At 28.3% G+C, this 16,997-nt stretch overlaps 3 protein-coding genes across 3 annotated transcripts in view; 1 reads left to right on the top strand and 2 right to left on the bottom strand.

Annotated features, from left to right (window-relative positions):
- Positions 1-2,594, bottom strand: part of LOC111622530 (probable inactive protein kinase DDB_G0270444) — a 6,164-nt gene extending 3,570 nt beyond the window's left edge. Inside the window, exon 1 of the mRNA XM_023364934.1 lies at positions 2,567-2,594. Coding sequence (XP_023220702.1) covers positions 2,567-2,594 — 28 coding nt within the window. The remainder of the gene's footprint in view (positions 1-2,566) is intronic.
- Positions 2,595-3,886: 1,292 nt separating this feature from the next.
- Positions 3,887-11,895, top strand: LOC111622493. The gene is made up of 3 exons (XM_023364885.1): positions 3,887-4,014; positions 7,342-7,558; positions 9,931-11,895. Exons 1-3 carry the CDS (start codon positions 3,957-3,959, stop codon positions 11,465-11,467), a joined length of 1,812 nt encoding a protein of 603 aa, XP_023220653.1. The 5' UTR covers positions 3,887-3,956; the 3' UTR covers positions 11,468-11,895.
- A 1,824-nt stretch (positions 11,896-13,719) lies between these two features.
- LOC111622492 (homeobox protein Nkx-6.2-like) overlaps positions 13,720-16,997 on the bottom strand; it is a 4,378-nt gene continuing 1,100 nt past the window's right edge. The window contains exons 2-3 of the mRNA XM_023364884.1: positions 16,448-16,614; positions 13,720-13,973 (exon numbers count right to left, since the gene is read on the bottom strand). Coding sequence (XP_023220652.1) covers positions 13,770-13,973; positions 16,448-16,614 — 371 coding nt within the window. The 3' untranslated portion in view covers positions 13,720-13,769. The remainder of the gene's footprint in view (positions 13,974-16,447; positions 16,615-16,997) is intronic.

Genomic DNA, 16,997 nt, shown 5'->3' with positions numbered 1-16,997 from the left:
CTGTTTACTAATGCCTAGTGAATATTTTGTTTTGAAAAATTGACTACAGTTCGTCAATGGATTAAGATGAAGAAGCGAATGAAAGTATTGTTAAAATGAAAATTATTATGATAAACTGTTATTGTTAAAAGCTATTATTTAAAAATTTTTAAAGTAAATAAATAATATTAAATTAATTTTTAATGTAAGCTGCATCTATTCAAAAAAATAGAACAAACAAGTCAAGTAGCCTATACATAATCTAAGCAGACAATAAATATTTTAAAAAATAGGTTATAGACATGTTAAAATAATAAAGCATGAAATATAATAATAACTGATTTATATATTATATAAAATTAACATATAATGAGTAAAGAAAGTCTTATAATTTAACTTTAAAAAAGCAAGAATAGAAACTAAGTATAATCTATGATCAAATATGTTGAACAAATGAATAATACAGCATTTTAACCCCTTTGAAACGATATATAATTTATTATTAAACAAACAGGAATCATAAAAAATGTTTATTTTTTCTGTTAAACTCATTATGTGTTAAGATAAATGACTATTTAAGTAGTTATTTATTGGGTTTTTTTGGCACAAGAATGTAGTTAATTTAATAGACTCTTTTGCCAAAAAAACAATAACTAACTACATTTATTTTTTTAAAATGTTCTTTACGAAGTTTAAAAAAAGGAAAAATATACCCTTAAAAATTATTATCTGTGAATACAGCACGAATTTAAATTTACTGTCCTAAGCTGAAACGTGTGAGGCCCTAACCTAAATTATAACCTACCTGGAGTTTCTTTCCCTCCAGTAAACAATAAGTTTACACTGATAAGGCCTTACCTAAACTGTATCCTCATAGCGTGAGGCCCAAGCTATATAGTATATACAAGAGGTCATTCCTCTTTCTAGTGAATGTAACAGTAATAAATTTAAGTGTGAGGCCCTAACACGAGATTCTTCCCCTGCAGTAAATAGTAATAAATCTAAAAGAATGAGGCCCTAAATTATGTCCACGTAAACTGTAACTTGTTTAATTTATGTATAAATCTTGATTATTTATTATATAATTATATATTTAAAAAAAAAAAAAAAAGCTTTATAACGTATTAGTAGTAACATTAAACCATTATTAATGGAAATGAAAAAGATTAATGACATAATAAAACACTCAAAAATGATAAAAAGAATTCATTTATTGTTTTAATAAAGTTAAAATTTGTTACAAAAGGTGGCAGCACGAGAAACATGTTTTTGATGGATGGGGGGAGGCGATCATGCGAACAAAAGATAAAACAATGAACTGTCTATGGAGTCGTTGGAGTGACTAACTTAAGTAACTTTTTTTATTTTATTTTATTTTTGACTGCGAAAACTTATTGAAGTGAATGTTATTCTATATCAAGCAGAAAATACACGAAACTTGTGAGTGACTTTAAAAGGTTTTGGTTGATTTTTCAAAGCTTCCATCAGCAGGGATGGAAGTTTTAAAACGCAGTATATACTTTTTATTGTATTCACTTAAGTTTTTGATGTTTTAAAAGCTGTTAGGGAGTTTACAGTTGCATTAACTTGATCGAATGATAAGTAAAAATATATTTTTCATCGACTTAAAATCTCAAAAAATAAAAAAAATTACAAAAAAATTACAAAAGACATCAATTTATATGTAGAGTTTCACTTCTTTAATACATTTCTATACAGAATTTATGTGTATATTTAGTAATTTTGTCTATGTAAAAGAAAAAATATATATATATTATACACATTCATACTAGAGTTATTTGAATCTAATAGGTCATACTTGACGTTTCTAGAACGATTTGAAAATGTAAATTAATAGTATTCAAAGTATAGAATTTATAATAAATATTAGAACCTTTATATAAAGTCCATTTCGGTGAAGAAATATAGAAGGACGAAGACTATAGACTTATAGAAATGATATATAAACTTGCCCAAAAACCAGTTAACCGAATATCTCTGTATTTTATTAATAAATAATAGAAGTTATAACGAATTTAAAAATTTATTGTATAATTTTATGGCTTTTTGAAGGAAATTAAACATCCATTTATAACTTTGTAACTGGTGGGGCCTTATTTTCTCTCTCTCAGAGCCTACAGCTTACAAATATAAAGTTATATATTAGGGCCTCACGCTGTAAGAATATAGTTTAAGATATTACGTCTGTAAATTTATTATTATTCACTATGAGAAGGGCCTCCAATCAGGCTACAATAAGTGTAAATTAAGTCCTGTTTTAACGTTTTGAAGTGTAATAATTGATTAATTAAATTAATATAAAATAAAATAAAATTATTCTTAATTCAATTAACTTAAAATTAATTAATTAGATTAATTATTTTTATTATAGTAATTAGTTAATTGAAAGTGGATTTATATTTTGCATAATTCATTATTATGAAAACAATAAAAAATTGTTTTGAAAGTTACTTTTTAATTTCTACTTTTATTGTTTTATTGTTATTTTTTAATGAATGAAACAATATTGTAACATTTTACTATATTGCTTTGAAGGTAAAAATTACATAAACTAATAAATTTTCACTCTGTCTATATCCTTGTCCTTGACCCATTTCATTTAAATCATAACGATTTATGGTTTATTTCTCAAGAGAAATTACATCAGTTATCATTGTTCTTTGATCAATATATTAATTTAATTAAGAAAACTCGTGAATCGTGAACCTCTGATAAATACAAAAGTTGAAACATGAAATGACCCACCAAGTGACCGAGTGGATAAAACCTCTGAACACTGGTAGTCGGTCACGGGTTCTCGCCTATCCAAAGAGCTTAATATGTGGAGTTATATGGATTTTCTTTATACGTGTAACACCTAAATAGGGACCAATTTCCCATAGGAAATCCTCCCAGGAAGCAACTCCCTTGACACGTGTCTAAAACTAAAATAGGAGCAAATTTCTCATAGAAAATCTTTCCAGGAAACAATCCCCTCGGTAGATCGCTTGTGTGATTCGTAAAATTATCTAATAATTTATTTAAATAGCATAGGGAAACAATTCTCGACCGGTGTCATACCCAGAGATACGCACAAATCTAATAACACACACATCAAATATAAGCCAAATAGGATAACAACTACAAATAAAGCTAAAGACTTGTAAGAATTATTTGATAATCAGCATTCTCTATCATCTTTAATATCCCTGATTATTTTAATAAATCGACTGTCAATGCTGATATACAGTGTATATGTCTTGTTCGCTATTAACTCGTGCATTTTATTCTTAAGTCTTGTCTTTACCTGTTTACTAATGCCTAGTGAAGAAAAAGCTCTTTATGCAAAAAAGAAATTTAATTTTATCTCTTTAAATTAATTCATCAGATTAGAATTATTTATAGAAATCTTCGTCGTGACATTATCTAAAATATAAAACGAAATATCTTATATAATAACTGTGAAAAAAAAAAAAGATTTCAATTAAAAGTAATTAACTTTTAAAAACTAAAGTTCACTTCCCGTGGCATAATCCTTTCTCACGGTTTAATTTCAAAATGAAACGAGAACAAATTCCCTGATAGAGACAGGTACAGTACATCTATGTTCAATACGTTGTCGAATGTAATCAAACGATGCGTGTTAATAACGAAGGTCATAAAATAATATCAATAAATAAGAGAAATGACTGTATTCAGTGCGAAACGAGGATAAAATACATAAAAATTCATAACTTAGAATTAGAAAAAAAAAGTGAAGAAAGACAACCAACAACATCATCCGTCTAATCAGAAGAAACAAACCTCAGCAAAGGCCAATGAATCCAACCAACTTCCCTCCCCCGGTAGGCAGTATTACTGGTTCTCGCAATTCTAAGACCTATTTTAATAGTTTAAGCGGTTAAAGTTCAAGCGTCTTTGCACAAGTCGTCATTCAAGTCTCCCCTTCTAAGTAGGACAGAAGTCTATGCCTAGAGATGGACAATTACTTTATACACATATTTCTCACATTCTTATTATTTGTTAAATATACAGGTGAGTAAGATTTTTTTTTCTAATTTCGTATGATAATTTATCTTTTCGTTTAATTAGTACTTCCGAAAGTATTTATAAAAGGCCCACACTAAAATTGAGTGTTCTTTTAGACTGTGTAACTAGCTACAAATCAGTAATTTAATTTTTGATTTCGTGTTTGACGTCTATAATCTTATAAACGATAATAAATAAATATATTTTATTTACCTCTAGAAAAAAGTATTTAATTTAAACAGTTATATTGTCTAACATAAAATAAATCCTTCATACATTATAGGTATTTTTTCAGGCATCTTGAACTACAACGTATGCAAACTGATGCAAGATTTTAGTTACAGAGAATAAAAATTAAATATTTAAATTTATTATAGAACCTTTATTAGATTAAGAATTTAATTTAATCTATTGTATACCTCCTATTTCATTTATAACTTTGTAACTGGTGGGGCCTTATTTTCTCTCTCTCAGAGCCTACAGCTTACAAATATAAAGTTATATATTAGGGCCTCACGCTGTAAGAATATAGTTTAAGATATTACGTCTGTAAATTTATTATTATTCACTATGAGAAGGGCCTCCAATCAGGCTACAATAAGTGTAAATTAAGTCCTGTTTTAACGTTTTGAAGTGTAATAATTGATTAATTAAATTAATATAAAATAAAATAAAATTATTCTTAATTCAATTAACTTAAAATTAATTAATTAGATTAATTATTTTTATTATAGTAATTAGTTAATTGAAAGTGGATTTATATTTTGCATAATTCATTATTATGAAAACAATAAAAAATTGTTTTGAAAGTTACTTTTTAATTTCTACTTTTATTGTTTTATTGTTATTTTTTAATGAATGAAACAATATTGTAACATTTTACTATATTGCTTTGAAGGTAAAAATTACATAAACTAATAAATTTTCACTCTGTCTATATCCTTGTCCTTGACCCATTTCATTTAAATCATAACGATTTATGGTTTATTTCTCAAGAGAAATTACATCAGTTATCATTGTTCTTTGATCAATATATTAATTTAATTAAGAAAACTCGTGAATCGTGAACCTCTGATAAATACAAAAGTTGAAACATGAAATGACCCACCAAGTGACCGAGTGGATAAAACCTCTGAACACTGGTAGTCGGTCACGGGTTCTCGCCTATCCAAAGAGCTTAATATGTGGAGTTATATGGATTTTCTTTATACGTGTAACACCTAAATAGGGACCAATTTCCCATAGGAAATCCTCCCAGGAAGCAACTCCCTTGACACGTGTCTAAAACTAAAATAGGAGCAAATTTCTCATAGAAAATCTTTCCAGGAAACAATCCCCTCGGTAGATCGCTTGTGTGATTCGTAAAATTATCTAATAATTTATTTAAATAGCATAGGGAAACAATTCTCGACCGGTGTCATACCCAGAGATACGCACAAATCTAATAACACACACATCAAATATAAGCCAAATAGGATAACAACTACAAATAAAGCTAAAGACTTGTAAGAATTATTTGATAATCAGCATTCTCTATCATCTTTAATATCCCTGATTATTTTAATAAATCGACTGTCAATGCTGATATACAGTGTATATGTCTTGTTCGCTATTAACTCGTGCATTTTATTCTTAAGTCTTGTCTTTACCTGTTTACTAATGCCTAGTGAAGAAAAAGCTCTTTATGCAAAAAAGAAATTTAATTTTATCTCTTTAAATTAATTCATCAGATTAGAATTATTTATAGAAATCTTCGTCGTGACATTATCTAAAATATAAAACGAAATATCTTATATAATAACTGTGAAAAAAAAAAAAATTTCAATTAAAAGTAATTAACTTTTAAAAACTAAAGTTCACTTCCCGTGGCATAATCCTTTCTCACGGTTTAATTTCAAAATGAAACGAGAACAAATTCCCTGATAGAGACAGGTACAGTACATCTATGTTCAATACGTTGTCGAATGTAATCAAACGATGCGTGTTAATAACGAAGGTCATAAAATAATATCAATAAATAAGAGAAATGACTGTATTCAGTGCGAAACGAGGATAAAATACATAAAAATTCATAACTTAGAATTAGAAAAAAAAAGTGAAGAAAGACAACCAACAACATCATCCGTCTAATCAGAAGAAACAAACCTCAGCAAAGGCCAATGAATCCAACCAACTTCCCTCCCCCGGTANATCAACTTTTTTTAGGTCAAACTTGATCAGAGAAAGAAGATGGCGGAATTCTAAAATATTAAAGAATTTCATTTGATTTTTTAAGGTTTTTTTTTTATATATATATATTAAAAATTATTTATTTTACTAATTAGTTTTTAATTAATATCGAAGTATATACTCAACGTTATACTGTATAAATTAAATGAAATATATACCAGGAAATAACGAATAGAAAAATCAAGAAGGAAGTTAGGCGATTTGAACGAATTCTTGGCAATGGTATAACAGTAAACAGCACTTTAACGATGGCCTACAATTGACAGATGGCCAAAAGCATTTAGAAACGGGTTTCTTATTCTCGGGAATGTACCGTTAGATTCTTTTATTATTATTTTTTTTAATAACAACTCTCATTATCGTACCGATCCTTGTTGACAGTAAATAATTTTTTAGGCACTTTAATTGTAATGAAAAGTGAAAAAAATATATATATAGGGGTGGGTAAAAGTCAGTTAACTAATGTAAAAACTAAAAAAGATGCTTTTAGAGGGCCTCTGACATGCATGAACCTACGCTTATCGTGTTAGAATCCAATCCTAGATATTGAAGATGCCTAAGATATAGTGTAATAATAGTTCTATATTACATAAACTTATATAAAATGGGCCTTGTATATTTGCTTAAGGCCTCATATAAGATAAAATAACTATGTCTATATTAAAAAAAATTCAGTAATGATACTTCTTTTCGATCTATATTAACCATTTTATATTAAACTAGTAAACATCACCTACTCTATATCCAAGTATTACAAATTAATGATTAATGATAGACTACTACATTAGGAATAAATATTCAAATAAGGCTGTAAAACCTGTTAGTGAACAGAGTGGAATCTTGACTAAAAAAAAAAAAAAAAAATATTAATAAACTGAATCATAAGATAAATATTTACTTGTATAAACTTTGCATGACTTCACAGAAGCCATCACGTTGAAATAATTTTATGAGGGAAGAACTATTTCTGTATCATGTTAAAAAAAAATAAAATAAATACTTATTTTGTTTAATTTATTAAAGATAATTCGTGTAAATATATTATAAATTAATTATAATTATTAATAAATTAAATACAATTAAATCATTCTAATATTATTTCAGTGCCTCAAAGTACCCCAATTGGACTTGTCGCTTCGATTAACAGCGGAGGATTATTAGGAAATGTAGAATTTAAACCTCATCCATCCGGAAGAAATTTGACAATTCGAGTGTTTCTTAGAGGTGGAACATACGGAGAAAAGTTTAGATGGAAAATTCACGAATTCCCTGCAATAGCAGATACATCAGTACCTTGCAGTCAGGAGAAAGTTGGAAGATTGTAAGTTGATTTTTTGATAAGATGCAACAACATTTTTAGAAAAATTAGGGTGAAGGTCTCTAAATCGTGTTTGGCATATTGCCACGAATAAAACTCAAGATATATTTTTATTTTATGATCATGGTTTTACCCCGACGTGTAAAGGGGGACAAACGATCATCCTTAAGAATTATGTATGATCTGGTTCCTGTTTTTTTGACCTTAATGATTCATCTTGAAAATAACAAATGCCTTAAACATTTGAAGAAAAATGAATTGAGAAAAACCATATGAAATTTAAATGAAATCACGACTAAAAAATAATTGATGTCATATTTTACTATTAACTATATTAAAACATTGAATATAGGTCAACTATATAAATTTAAACTTACAAAATTATATTAAATCACTTTTCATTCATATATAATTATTAAAATTCGTCTCTAAATATAAATTTCTATTTTTCCTATTTTATTACGAATGTAATAAGTTAGACTATACTAAATTCTAATCTGTGTTTTCTTTAATTATAATCAATGCCTCTCTAAATAAGAGACCTTATAACATAGCTGTGGAGTTTCCGTAAATATGAGGTTAATTTATATTCAATGATATTATTTGATATAGTACAGTACTAATGTTAAAATATAATTGTAAATGGACTCTTTTTTTTTCTATGTTTATTTTTCTAGACTAAATATTCAGCCGGATTTCCTCATTCTTGGCTATTTCTTTTTTAAAATATCTTATTGTTATGAATAGATTAGGTCTTATTACATATCATATGGATAGATTTATTGTTCAATGACATTACTGGTTTTATTTTTTTTAAAAAAATAAGTAACAATTATAATGTTATTCAGCTATACGAGAATTTTAGATAATTGCTTATACTTGAGTTTTCATTTTTTTTTTTTTTTTTGTTTTAAAAATAGACCAGCTCAATAATTACTAAAAGAGCTTAATGGATTTTTTACTTGATATTTTAATAAATAATATGCTTTATAACCATCCTCATTTGTTCATTACTAGCATCTTCAATCTTCAACAGAACTAGCTAAATAAATAAGAAATTATTAATGTTTCCAGACTAGAGCTATTGCTTCTCTAAGGCACTATAGTGCCTTAATTGAACACTTCAATTGAACACTATCTCGTCTCTCGATTCCCTCGTCAATTGAATACTATCTCTAGATAGTGTTCAATTGAACACTATCTATAGAGACGAGATAGTGTTCAATTGTTGTCTCTTATCTCTGGCTCCCTTCCTTATATGTTATCCCTCCTTGTTTCTCATCTCTATCTCTTATTTCTCCCTGTTGTATCTTACATCCCTATTCCCATATAAATATACTAATACATTTAATAAATCCTGATGACACTCTCTATCCACCCCCGTAATCGCATTAGCATTTAAATAATCGGATTCTAATCAGATTCCTCAAAATTGTAGTCCATTAATGTGTGGTTGTTCATATAATATAATATATATAGGTATATATGCTATATATATATAGTATATAGCCTATAATTTTCGAGTCAAATACAATGGATTGATAGTGACGAATTTTCTTGATCCTTAATGTAACTTATATAGTGAAGGTCTTCGAGTGTTCACTGTATTTAGAATTTAAATATGAGAATTAGCCTACTCACGTTTTATTAGTTAATGCTGTTACTTTGTTTGCCCACAACAACAGCTATTATTATAAAATTATAAAATATAATAATAGCTGTTGTTGTGGGCAAACACCCAGAAAGAAATATTTATTAATTTAATAAATAAATTTCTTTTTTCCTTTTCTAATTATTATTTAAATTATTTTTAACATTCTGAATTGGTTCTTATTCTCATTCATCCGAAACTAAGGAAAATTTGGTAATAATTGATCAGTGTCAGTACATCCGAACTTTATTGATTTCAGTCTGTAAAATAGAAATTTAAACCTGTTTTGTTTCTTTAAGAAAACCTATTTGTTTAACATACAATAAAAATCTCGTTTCTATTCTGTAAACATTCAGTTTTCTTTGTAAGTCCCATTAATAGCCGAGTATATAAAAACCACTGAATACTGGTCACGGGTTTGCGCCTCACAAACGGGCTGACCAGGTGGAATTTTCCATGTTTTCTTCACCTGTCTAACACTTAACAAGGAAGTAGGGACCAGTTTTCCTGCAGAAAGTCCTCCTGGGAGGCACTTTACCATTTCGCATCAAACCAAACCAATTTCCTTTATAAACTTATTAACAATGTGTGATTTGTGTATAATCTACTTATTGTTAATTTATTATCTTATTATAAACAATTGTCTTTTAAAATATCTTTAAGCATACGAGTATAAAACTCGTTCCTAAATTCATTTTTCATAACACGATAAATCTCTTTTCAGATATGTTGATTTGACTCCAGCTTATGGGCAATTATCTACGGGTAAAGATATATCTGTGGTTTCAACCCTCAAGCCTGCAACAATTTTGGGCCGGACATTGGTACTCAGAGGTTCAGAAACCGGTAGACTTTCTTGTGCCGTGATTCAACCCAATACTCGAGTCAAAACGTATAGATCCAAGTTTCATAACCCTCTCGGAGGTGAAGTAGTGCTGAGACAGAGTAGCATTGGAACTAGCGTGCTTTCACAACTTTACTATGTTAATGGTACAAGAAGAGATTCAGTTCATAGATGGGCTCTGGTTCATACTCAGAGTCAAGATACTCCTGAAACGACTTATCATAATGAGATGACACAATGTTCTAATGTTCACTCCACTCCACTCATTCAATTGTCAGAAACTGTGGGATACGCTGCTGTTGGAAGGAAGCCATCTGCCATAACTGGGCGTACTTTTTATACAGTGACAAATTTACAATTTCTGGACGTAATCCAAGGCACCGTTTATGTTATAGTGTATTCAGAATACGATACAAGCAAAATATTAGCATGTAGTCGCCTCTATTTGATTCAACCCAAGCAAGCAGTAGCCAAATTCCAAAATGGGCTGACGGGTGAAGTATCATTTAGACAGGAATCTCCTTATGATCCAACGCTTGTAACTATCAATTTAGATCAGTTAGATAAGAAAGCTTACAGTTACGGCGTAGATGAGCTTCCTTTGATATTTAGAGGAAATAAAAGTGCTGTTTGCCCGAACATTAAAGCCGTCATCTATAATCCTTTAAAGGTAGTTCCAGACGGTGTACCACCACCCGGTAAAGGAAGTATAGATCAATATGCAGTAGGAGACTTAAGCGGAAAGTATGGCACTTTACAATACAAAGATAAGCATATACAACAAGTTTACGATCCCCAATTATCTCTTTTTGGGGTTAACAGCGTGGTGGGTAGATCACTTGTAATATATTACGCAGACGGTCGTCCTCTAGCGTGTGCTAATATAGAATTAAGTGGACACAGAGTTATAACGGCATTCGCTACATTCTATCAAGTTATACAGGGACAAATCATATTGCGACAGAATCGTGACGATTTGCAATCAGATACTTCAGTGTACATCGAATTATCGTATCCCTCTGGAACAGCCGAAACTAAAACATATAATCATCCTTGGCATATTCATGAGCGTCATATACAAACCGGATCCGCTTTCAGTACTACAGTTTGTGATCCAGCCGGTCCACATTATAACCCATACAACGTAACCGTAGATGGAATATATAATTGTCACTGTAGTGGTATCGCGCCTTCACGTTGCGAAATGGGAGATACTTCGAAAAAGTTAGGATTCTTAGACATTCCCCCTTACGCAGTGAAGAACAATAAACAAGATATAGCCAGATATTTTTTTACAGATCCTGAACTCACTCTTGCGGGACCAACAAGTATTGTTGGAAGGTCTTTAGTAATTCATGCAGAAGATTACGGAAGTCCGAGAATAGTCTGTTCAAACATTATGGAACATCACGGATGAATGATGCATCCATCGACAAATTGTATCAATTTTGTCAAAAAAGGATTATATATAAACTATATATAAAATAGCCACTGCAGCTTTAGTTTTATAAACTGCAAAAGCTTAAAAAAAAAAAAAAAACAGAAATACTTTTCTCACATATAAAATTATTTTTGAAATATTTAAAATCTATTTTCATAATCAATCAAATCTTCATAACTTACACTTAAGAAAAAAAAAATTAATTAAATATTTCATAACAAATAATTTTACAATATTATTAATAATAAATGAAAAATGGTATGAAATACCGAAATTTTGTAAACGAAACTTTTATATTTAATTTGTGGTAAACCATAAATATATTGTAGAAAACCATTGCAAATAGGACCACAGAAAGCCACAGAAACTATAGAAAAAAATTTTCTGTATAAGGTTATATATATATATATGAGGCTTGTGTTGTTTTCAATACTCTGATAAGCTGATTATATAGTTCGAATTTCATCTAACCAATCAAATTGAAGAATACATATGAAACTTTCTGGATGGAATCTGAATTGAGGAGAGTAATCCTGGTATGGACTGTACCGGATTTATTCTGTTTTTAACCCTCAAAAATAGAATAAAACCTTAAACCATTTTATAGGCTTTATAATTCAATATTTATAACAAATTTATATATAAATAATTTTTTCTTTTTAAATAAGCCATTTTTAGAACCCTTTCTCACTGTCTTAATTTGGGCTATAGACAATGTGACCACTCTAGACTTAAGGCCTGTAGAAAAAAAATATTGAAAATTATGTCGACATGTTTTTAGCTTACTTTTTAATTATTTTTTAAATTAATTTTCTACGCAATTACCTTTTTTCAAAATTATTCTACCACTTATCAATTCACTTTGAGTGTAGTTTAATTACAAATAATTTTGTTTTTATAGTCATTTGATATAATCTTATAAATTTGTCGTTCACAGTTGAGAAAATTTTTACGTCACGAAATATATATACGAGGCAATCGACCATTCTGTTATAAGACAATTTTTTCACGGATACTTAAGAGTGAAAAACANAGTTCAAATCCTACTCTAAATTATTTTCAGATTTTATAAGTTTATTTAATAACTAAAATTTTTAACAGAAAGAAACTTGCATCATCAATTTATTTTCATTATTAGTTTTAAACTTAGAAAGATTTCTTAACTTCAGAACTAGACTTAGCTTTACTAGAGCTTTGAATATTATATAATTCATCTTCAGCCAAATCGAATACTGGCATTATGAACTTAACACTCTATCTGGAACCTGTTACCACTGTGTTTTGTGAATAATACAGTTTATCACTAATGTTTTCAAACTGTTAAATAGTTCTTTCTCAGGTGAAATATACCGAATAATCAATGGAACATATCAAAATAGAATGTGAATATTCAAATTAAATCGAACGTATGTTTGGTGAAGTTCGTTACGATGAGCAACGCACTTCGTGGATGGATGATGGTAAATTAAAGGTTGGCGTGCATAAGGGCCTGCCAGGCAATAGATAAATTTAGCTCCTCCTTTTGATTGATGCAGGTGGCTGTGTGGCTTGTTCTATAAATGGATATGGCCTCTAACCATCTTAGATGTTTATGGTGAGAACAAGCCACAAGGCCATGTGCATCAACCAAAAGGAGCTAAATTTATCTGTTGCCTGGCAGGCCCTTATGGACGCCAACCTTTAATTTACCATCCACCCACGAAATGTGTATGCCCATCATAACGAATTTCACCAAGCATACGTTCGATTTAATTTGAATATTCACATTCTATTTTGATATGTTCCATTGATTATTCGGTATATTTCACCTGGAGAAAGAACTATTTAACAGTTTGAAAACATTAGTGATAAACTGTATTATTCACAAAACACACCGGTAATAGGTTTCAGGTAGGGTGTTGATGAGTTGTTGATCTTCATGTTTGGCATTATGAAATACAAAGGTTTGTAACTAACTGATTTTCTTAAATTTTTTTTTTTTTAATGAATTGCTTTGAACATTTTTTTCAGGTTATTACAATGGATTTATGAACAATCTAGCTAAAAGAATTAAACAATTCTAATGGAAACAATAACGTCTTGGGGGGAACGATGTTGAATTGGACGAGTTGTTTATTTTAAATTTTTTTTTTTTTAATTTTTAGTTCATTTTTTATTCACCAGATGATGCCACGTGTCTGCAATAAAGCGTCCAAAAATTGCACTGTATATAAATGTACAGTACTGTACTGTACAGTACATCTACCATATTCTTCGATACAAATTTTTTTTTTTTTTTTTAATTCGAGTTTACACTCTCTGACGAATCTTCTTGTCGGCATATTGAAGCAAATTCTTCGTCCAAACTTTTATCTAAATCTTCTTGGTCTGATACTTCTTCTTGATTTAATTGTTCGGCTTCTGTGTCGTGTTTCTTTTTAGCAGTTGCCATTTCTGCGGCGTGTTTTTTCCTCCATTTCGTTCGTCGATTTTGAAACCACACCTTTAAAATAAATAAATAATTAAGTATAATTATTTTAAAATTAAAAATTACTTAATACGATTTAGTAAAGTATTTAGTTTAGAACACGAAAGATGGCGCCACATAAGTTTATTTATATTAATATATTTTAATTAAAATAAAATATATTTTTTTTAATATATTTTAAATTGAGCAGAAACATTTCATAAACTTTTTATTAAATTTTTAGGAAATTTTTTCGGTTTATAACTGCTGTTTAGGTTATATATAAACTTTAAATTTAACTGTTGTTTAAATTTTAAACATTTACAGAAAAACATTGGCTAAGATTTCAACATGAGAAGTAAACTTTATTTTCTTATATATTTAAATTATGGAAAGAAATAAATTAAATTTAATAAAAGTTTTATATTGACAATATTGCAAACTTTGTAAAAAGTTTTCGTTTAATATACTGCAAGCTTCAATATTTTTAGTTGTTGTATCACAGTATAATTTTATTTAATTTTTGAACTTGTGCATGACTTAAATATTAAACAATTTATTACAGTAAATGAATTAGAAGGTCAATTTAAAATTCAAAATATTTTAAGAAACATTATCTGAATAGAGATAAAATTCTGAGGTCATTTCTTTTGACATTTTTTTNCCCCCTATAACACTGTTGATTATTCCGTTTTATATGAATTCCATGTTATACGAGTCATTTAGATTTTATAAATACGTGAGCCATTTACAGCCCGGCACACGTATTTGTAAAATCTAAGTGACTCGTACAACATGGAATTCATATAAAACGGAATAATCAACAGTGTTATAGGGGGGTCGACTTGTACAGAAAGAAAAGAAGTTTCAATAGAGATTCCTTATAGTTAAACAATTATAATGCTACTGAAATGAATTCAAAGTAATGAAATTAAATCGCACAATATAAGAAACGCCTACATACTTGGGTGTAACGTCTTACTTATTATTATGTACCCGCTTTTTTTTTGGGTGTTTCCTTGGAGTTTGTCTAGTTACTTTAGTGGATGGAGTTACGTCCTTGAACTCGCCCTTTCTTGATGACCCTAAAACGAACCCGACACCTCTTAATTTTAAAGGGACATTAACAATTCATTAACTTCGTATTCTAATTCAGAAAACATCAATAAATATCTAAGAAAATTAAACTGTTACTCGAGTTTTAATGACTTTAAAGTACTCTTAAACTTAATTAAATTATACAATAGTTATATCTGATACAATTTAATTAAGTTTAAAAAGTTTTTATTTTTGCTGTAAAGTTTATAATTAATGTAAAGTTCTCAAAATTTAAAAAATATATATATTTTTTTTACACAGAAAACTCGTTTATTTAACGATTTTAGACTTTAGATTATCCAAAAAAAAAGAAAAAAAAGTGAAATATTAAATTAACTTTTCTTAAAACGGCTTCAATTAGTTTAGTTTCATTAAAAGCACGAAAACCAGAATCAATGCCTTTAAGGCATTAAATAATGCGTTACAATTGCAAATTTAAAAGATTGTGGTAACATCAACATGAGTATATAATGAAGTAATAAACCTGTCTGATGATAGCTTATCTTATCGGCTTAAATATCCTCCTATTTAACATTTAAATACCCCTTAGTCATGACTACACAAACATTTAGTCTATTTAGTCTCTCCAAATCATTCTAATAGATCCCCCTAATTGGAAACATGACAGGATCGAGTGTCTTGAAAAGACTAGGTTCGGAAGTCGTTCCGGTTCACTTCTCAAGAGACATTTTGAGGGAGAAAATTCGTTAAAAATGATAGCCTAATATCACACAAATAAATATATCTATAGTGTTAAATTCTAAATATTTATAGTGAAATATTATACTATTATTATTATTATTATTATTATTATTATTTTAAATCACCAATTACATCGACTATACAAGAACAAAATGTCAAATTTGTCAACATGTTTTCTTGTTTTTCTCATGTTCCATGATGTATTTACTTATAAATACAACAGTAAAAGTGGTTATTTTTATTGCTAAATTGTGTCAATATTTCAACATTTCCTATAGTTTATTAGAAAATAATCAGTTGTACTGGTTATACTAGAGTAAATCGTTAATTTTAAAATTTGTAAACGTTATCGCATGCACATTTATATATAGAATGAAACAAAATCGAAGAAACATCGAGTTTTTTTCCTAATTTTACTATTAGAATAGATACAACTGTGTAAGAAAAGGGAAACATTTTTAATATCTAAAGAGGAAAAAAAAAAGCATTAGTTCCGTTGAGTTTTATTCCATTTTAAATGTAAATATCTGAATATAAACTTTAAAAAAATAAAATAAAAATGTCTCAAAATAAAATTTTTATCCCATTAACATCGGTACAAGTAGCAAAATTATTCTAAAGGCGTATTGTATCGTTGCTTTTTATAACAGTTGAGCTCATAAAACAGCCTTTATTATTTAAGCAAAAAATAAATCGATATATTTACTTACCTTAACTTGACTTTCGGACATTCCCAGTGCATAAGCAAGTTTTGCTCTTTCCGGTCCAGCTAAATATTTAGTTTGTTCGAATGTCTTTTCGAGTACATAAATCTGATGACCGGAAAAGGTAGGTCTGGTATGTTTCTTCTTTCCGTCTTTATCGAGGCAAGAATTCACTTAAAAATAAAGAATTAAATTATATTAAGTTTAATATAACTTTAATTTTAACTTAAAAAATAAAAGTAGGCTATATTTACTAATCTCTTTAAATTATTTAATAAATTTTACCGTCTTATCATTTAATTTATATTATTTACTGTACTCTTAATTAAAATTGACTTATATGACAATTAATTTTAAGAATTGTATAAAATATTTTAAATAAATAGAAAGAGTTTATTAAATAATTTATTAATCTATCTTCAAAAATAACTTAAATTGTTAAACCTTAAGCATTTAATTATGTATTTTACTAAACATTTAAAAATATATATATTTCTGTATTTTTTGAATGATTTTAATATAAAAATATTTAATAATTATTTTCTTCTTTCCGTCT

This window comes from Centruroides sculpturatus, unplaced genomic scaffold (assembly GCF_000671375.1).
Source record: "Centruroides sculpturatus isolate CEXI.00-Female unplaced genomic scaffold, Cexi_2.0 scaffold291, whole genome shotgun sequence".
In the NCBI taxonomy this organism is placed as follows: domain Eukaryota; kingdom Metazoa; phylum Arthropoda; class Arachnida; order Scorpiones; family Buthidae; genus Centruroides; species Centruroides sculpturatus.
Note: the sequence above shows the minus strand (reverse complement) of the source record. Positions and strands in the feature narration are given on the sequence as shown.

What these genes read in the sequence shown, in the direction of transcription:
- LOC111622493 (XM_023364885.1), top strand. Translation starts at nt 3,957, where the DNA reads ATGGACAATTACTTTATACACATATTTCTCACATTCTTATTATTTGTT. An exon ending in ATTATTTGTTAAATATACAG is followed by an intron (nt 4,015 to 7,341) that starts GTGAGTAAGATT and finishes ATATTATTTCAG; the next exon opens with TGCCTCAAAGTACCCCAATT. An exon ending in CAGGAGAAAGTTGGAAGATT is followed by an intron (nt 7,559 to 9,930) that starts GTAAGTTGATTT and finishes ATCTCTTTTCAG; the next exon opens with ATATGTTGATTTGACTCCAG.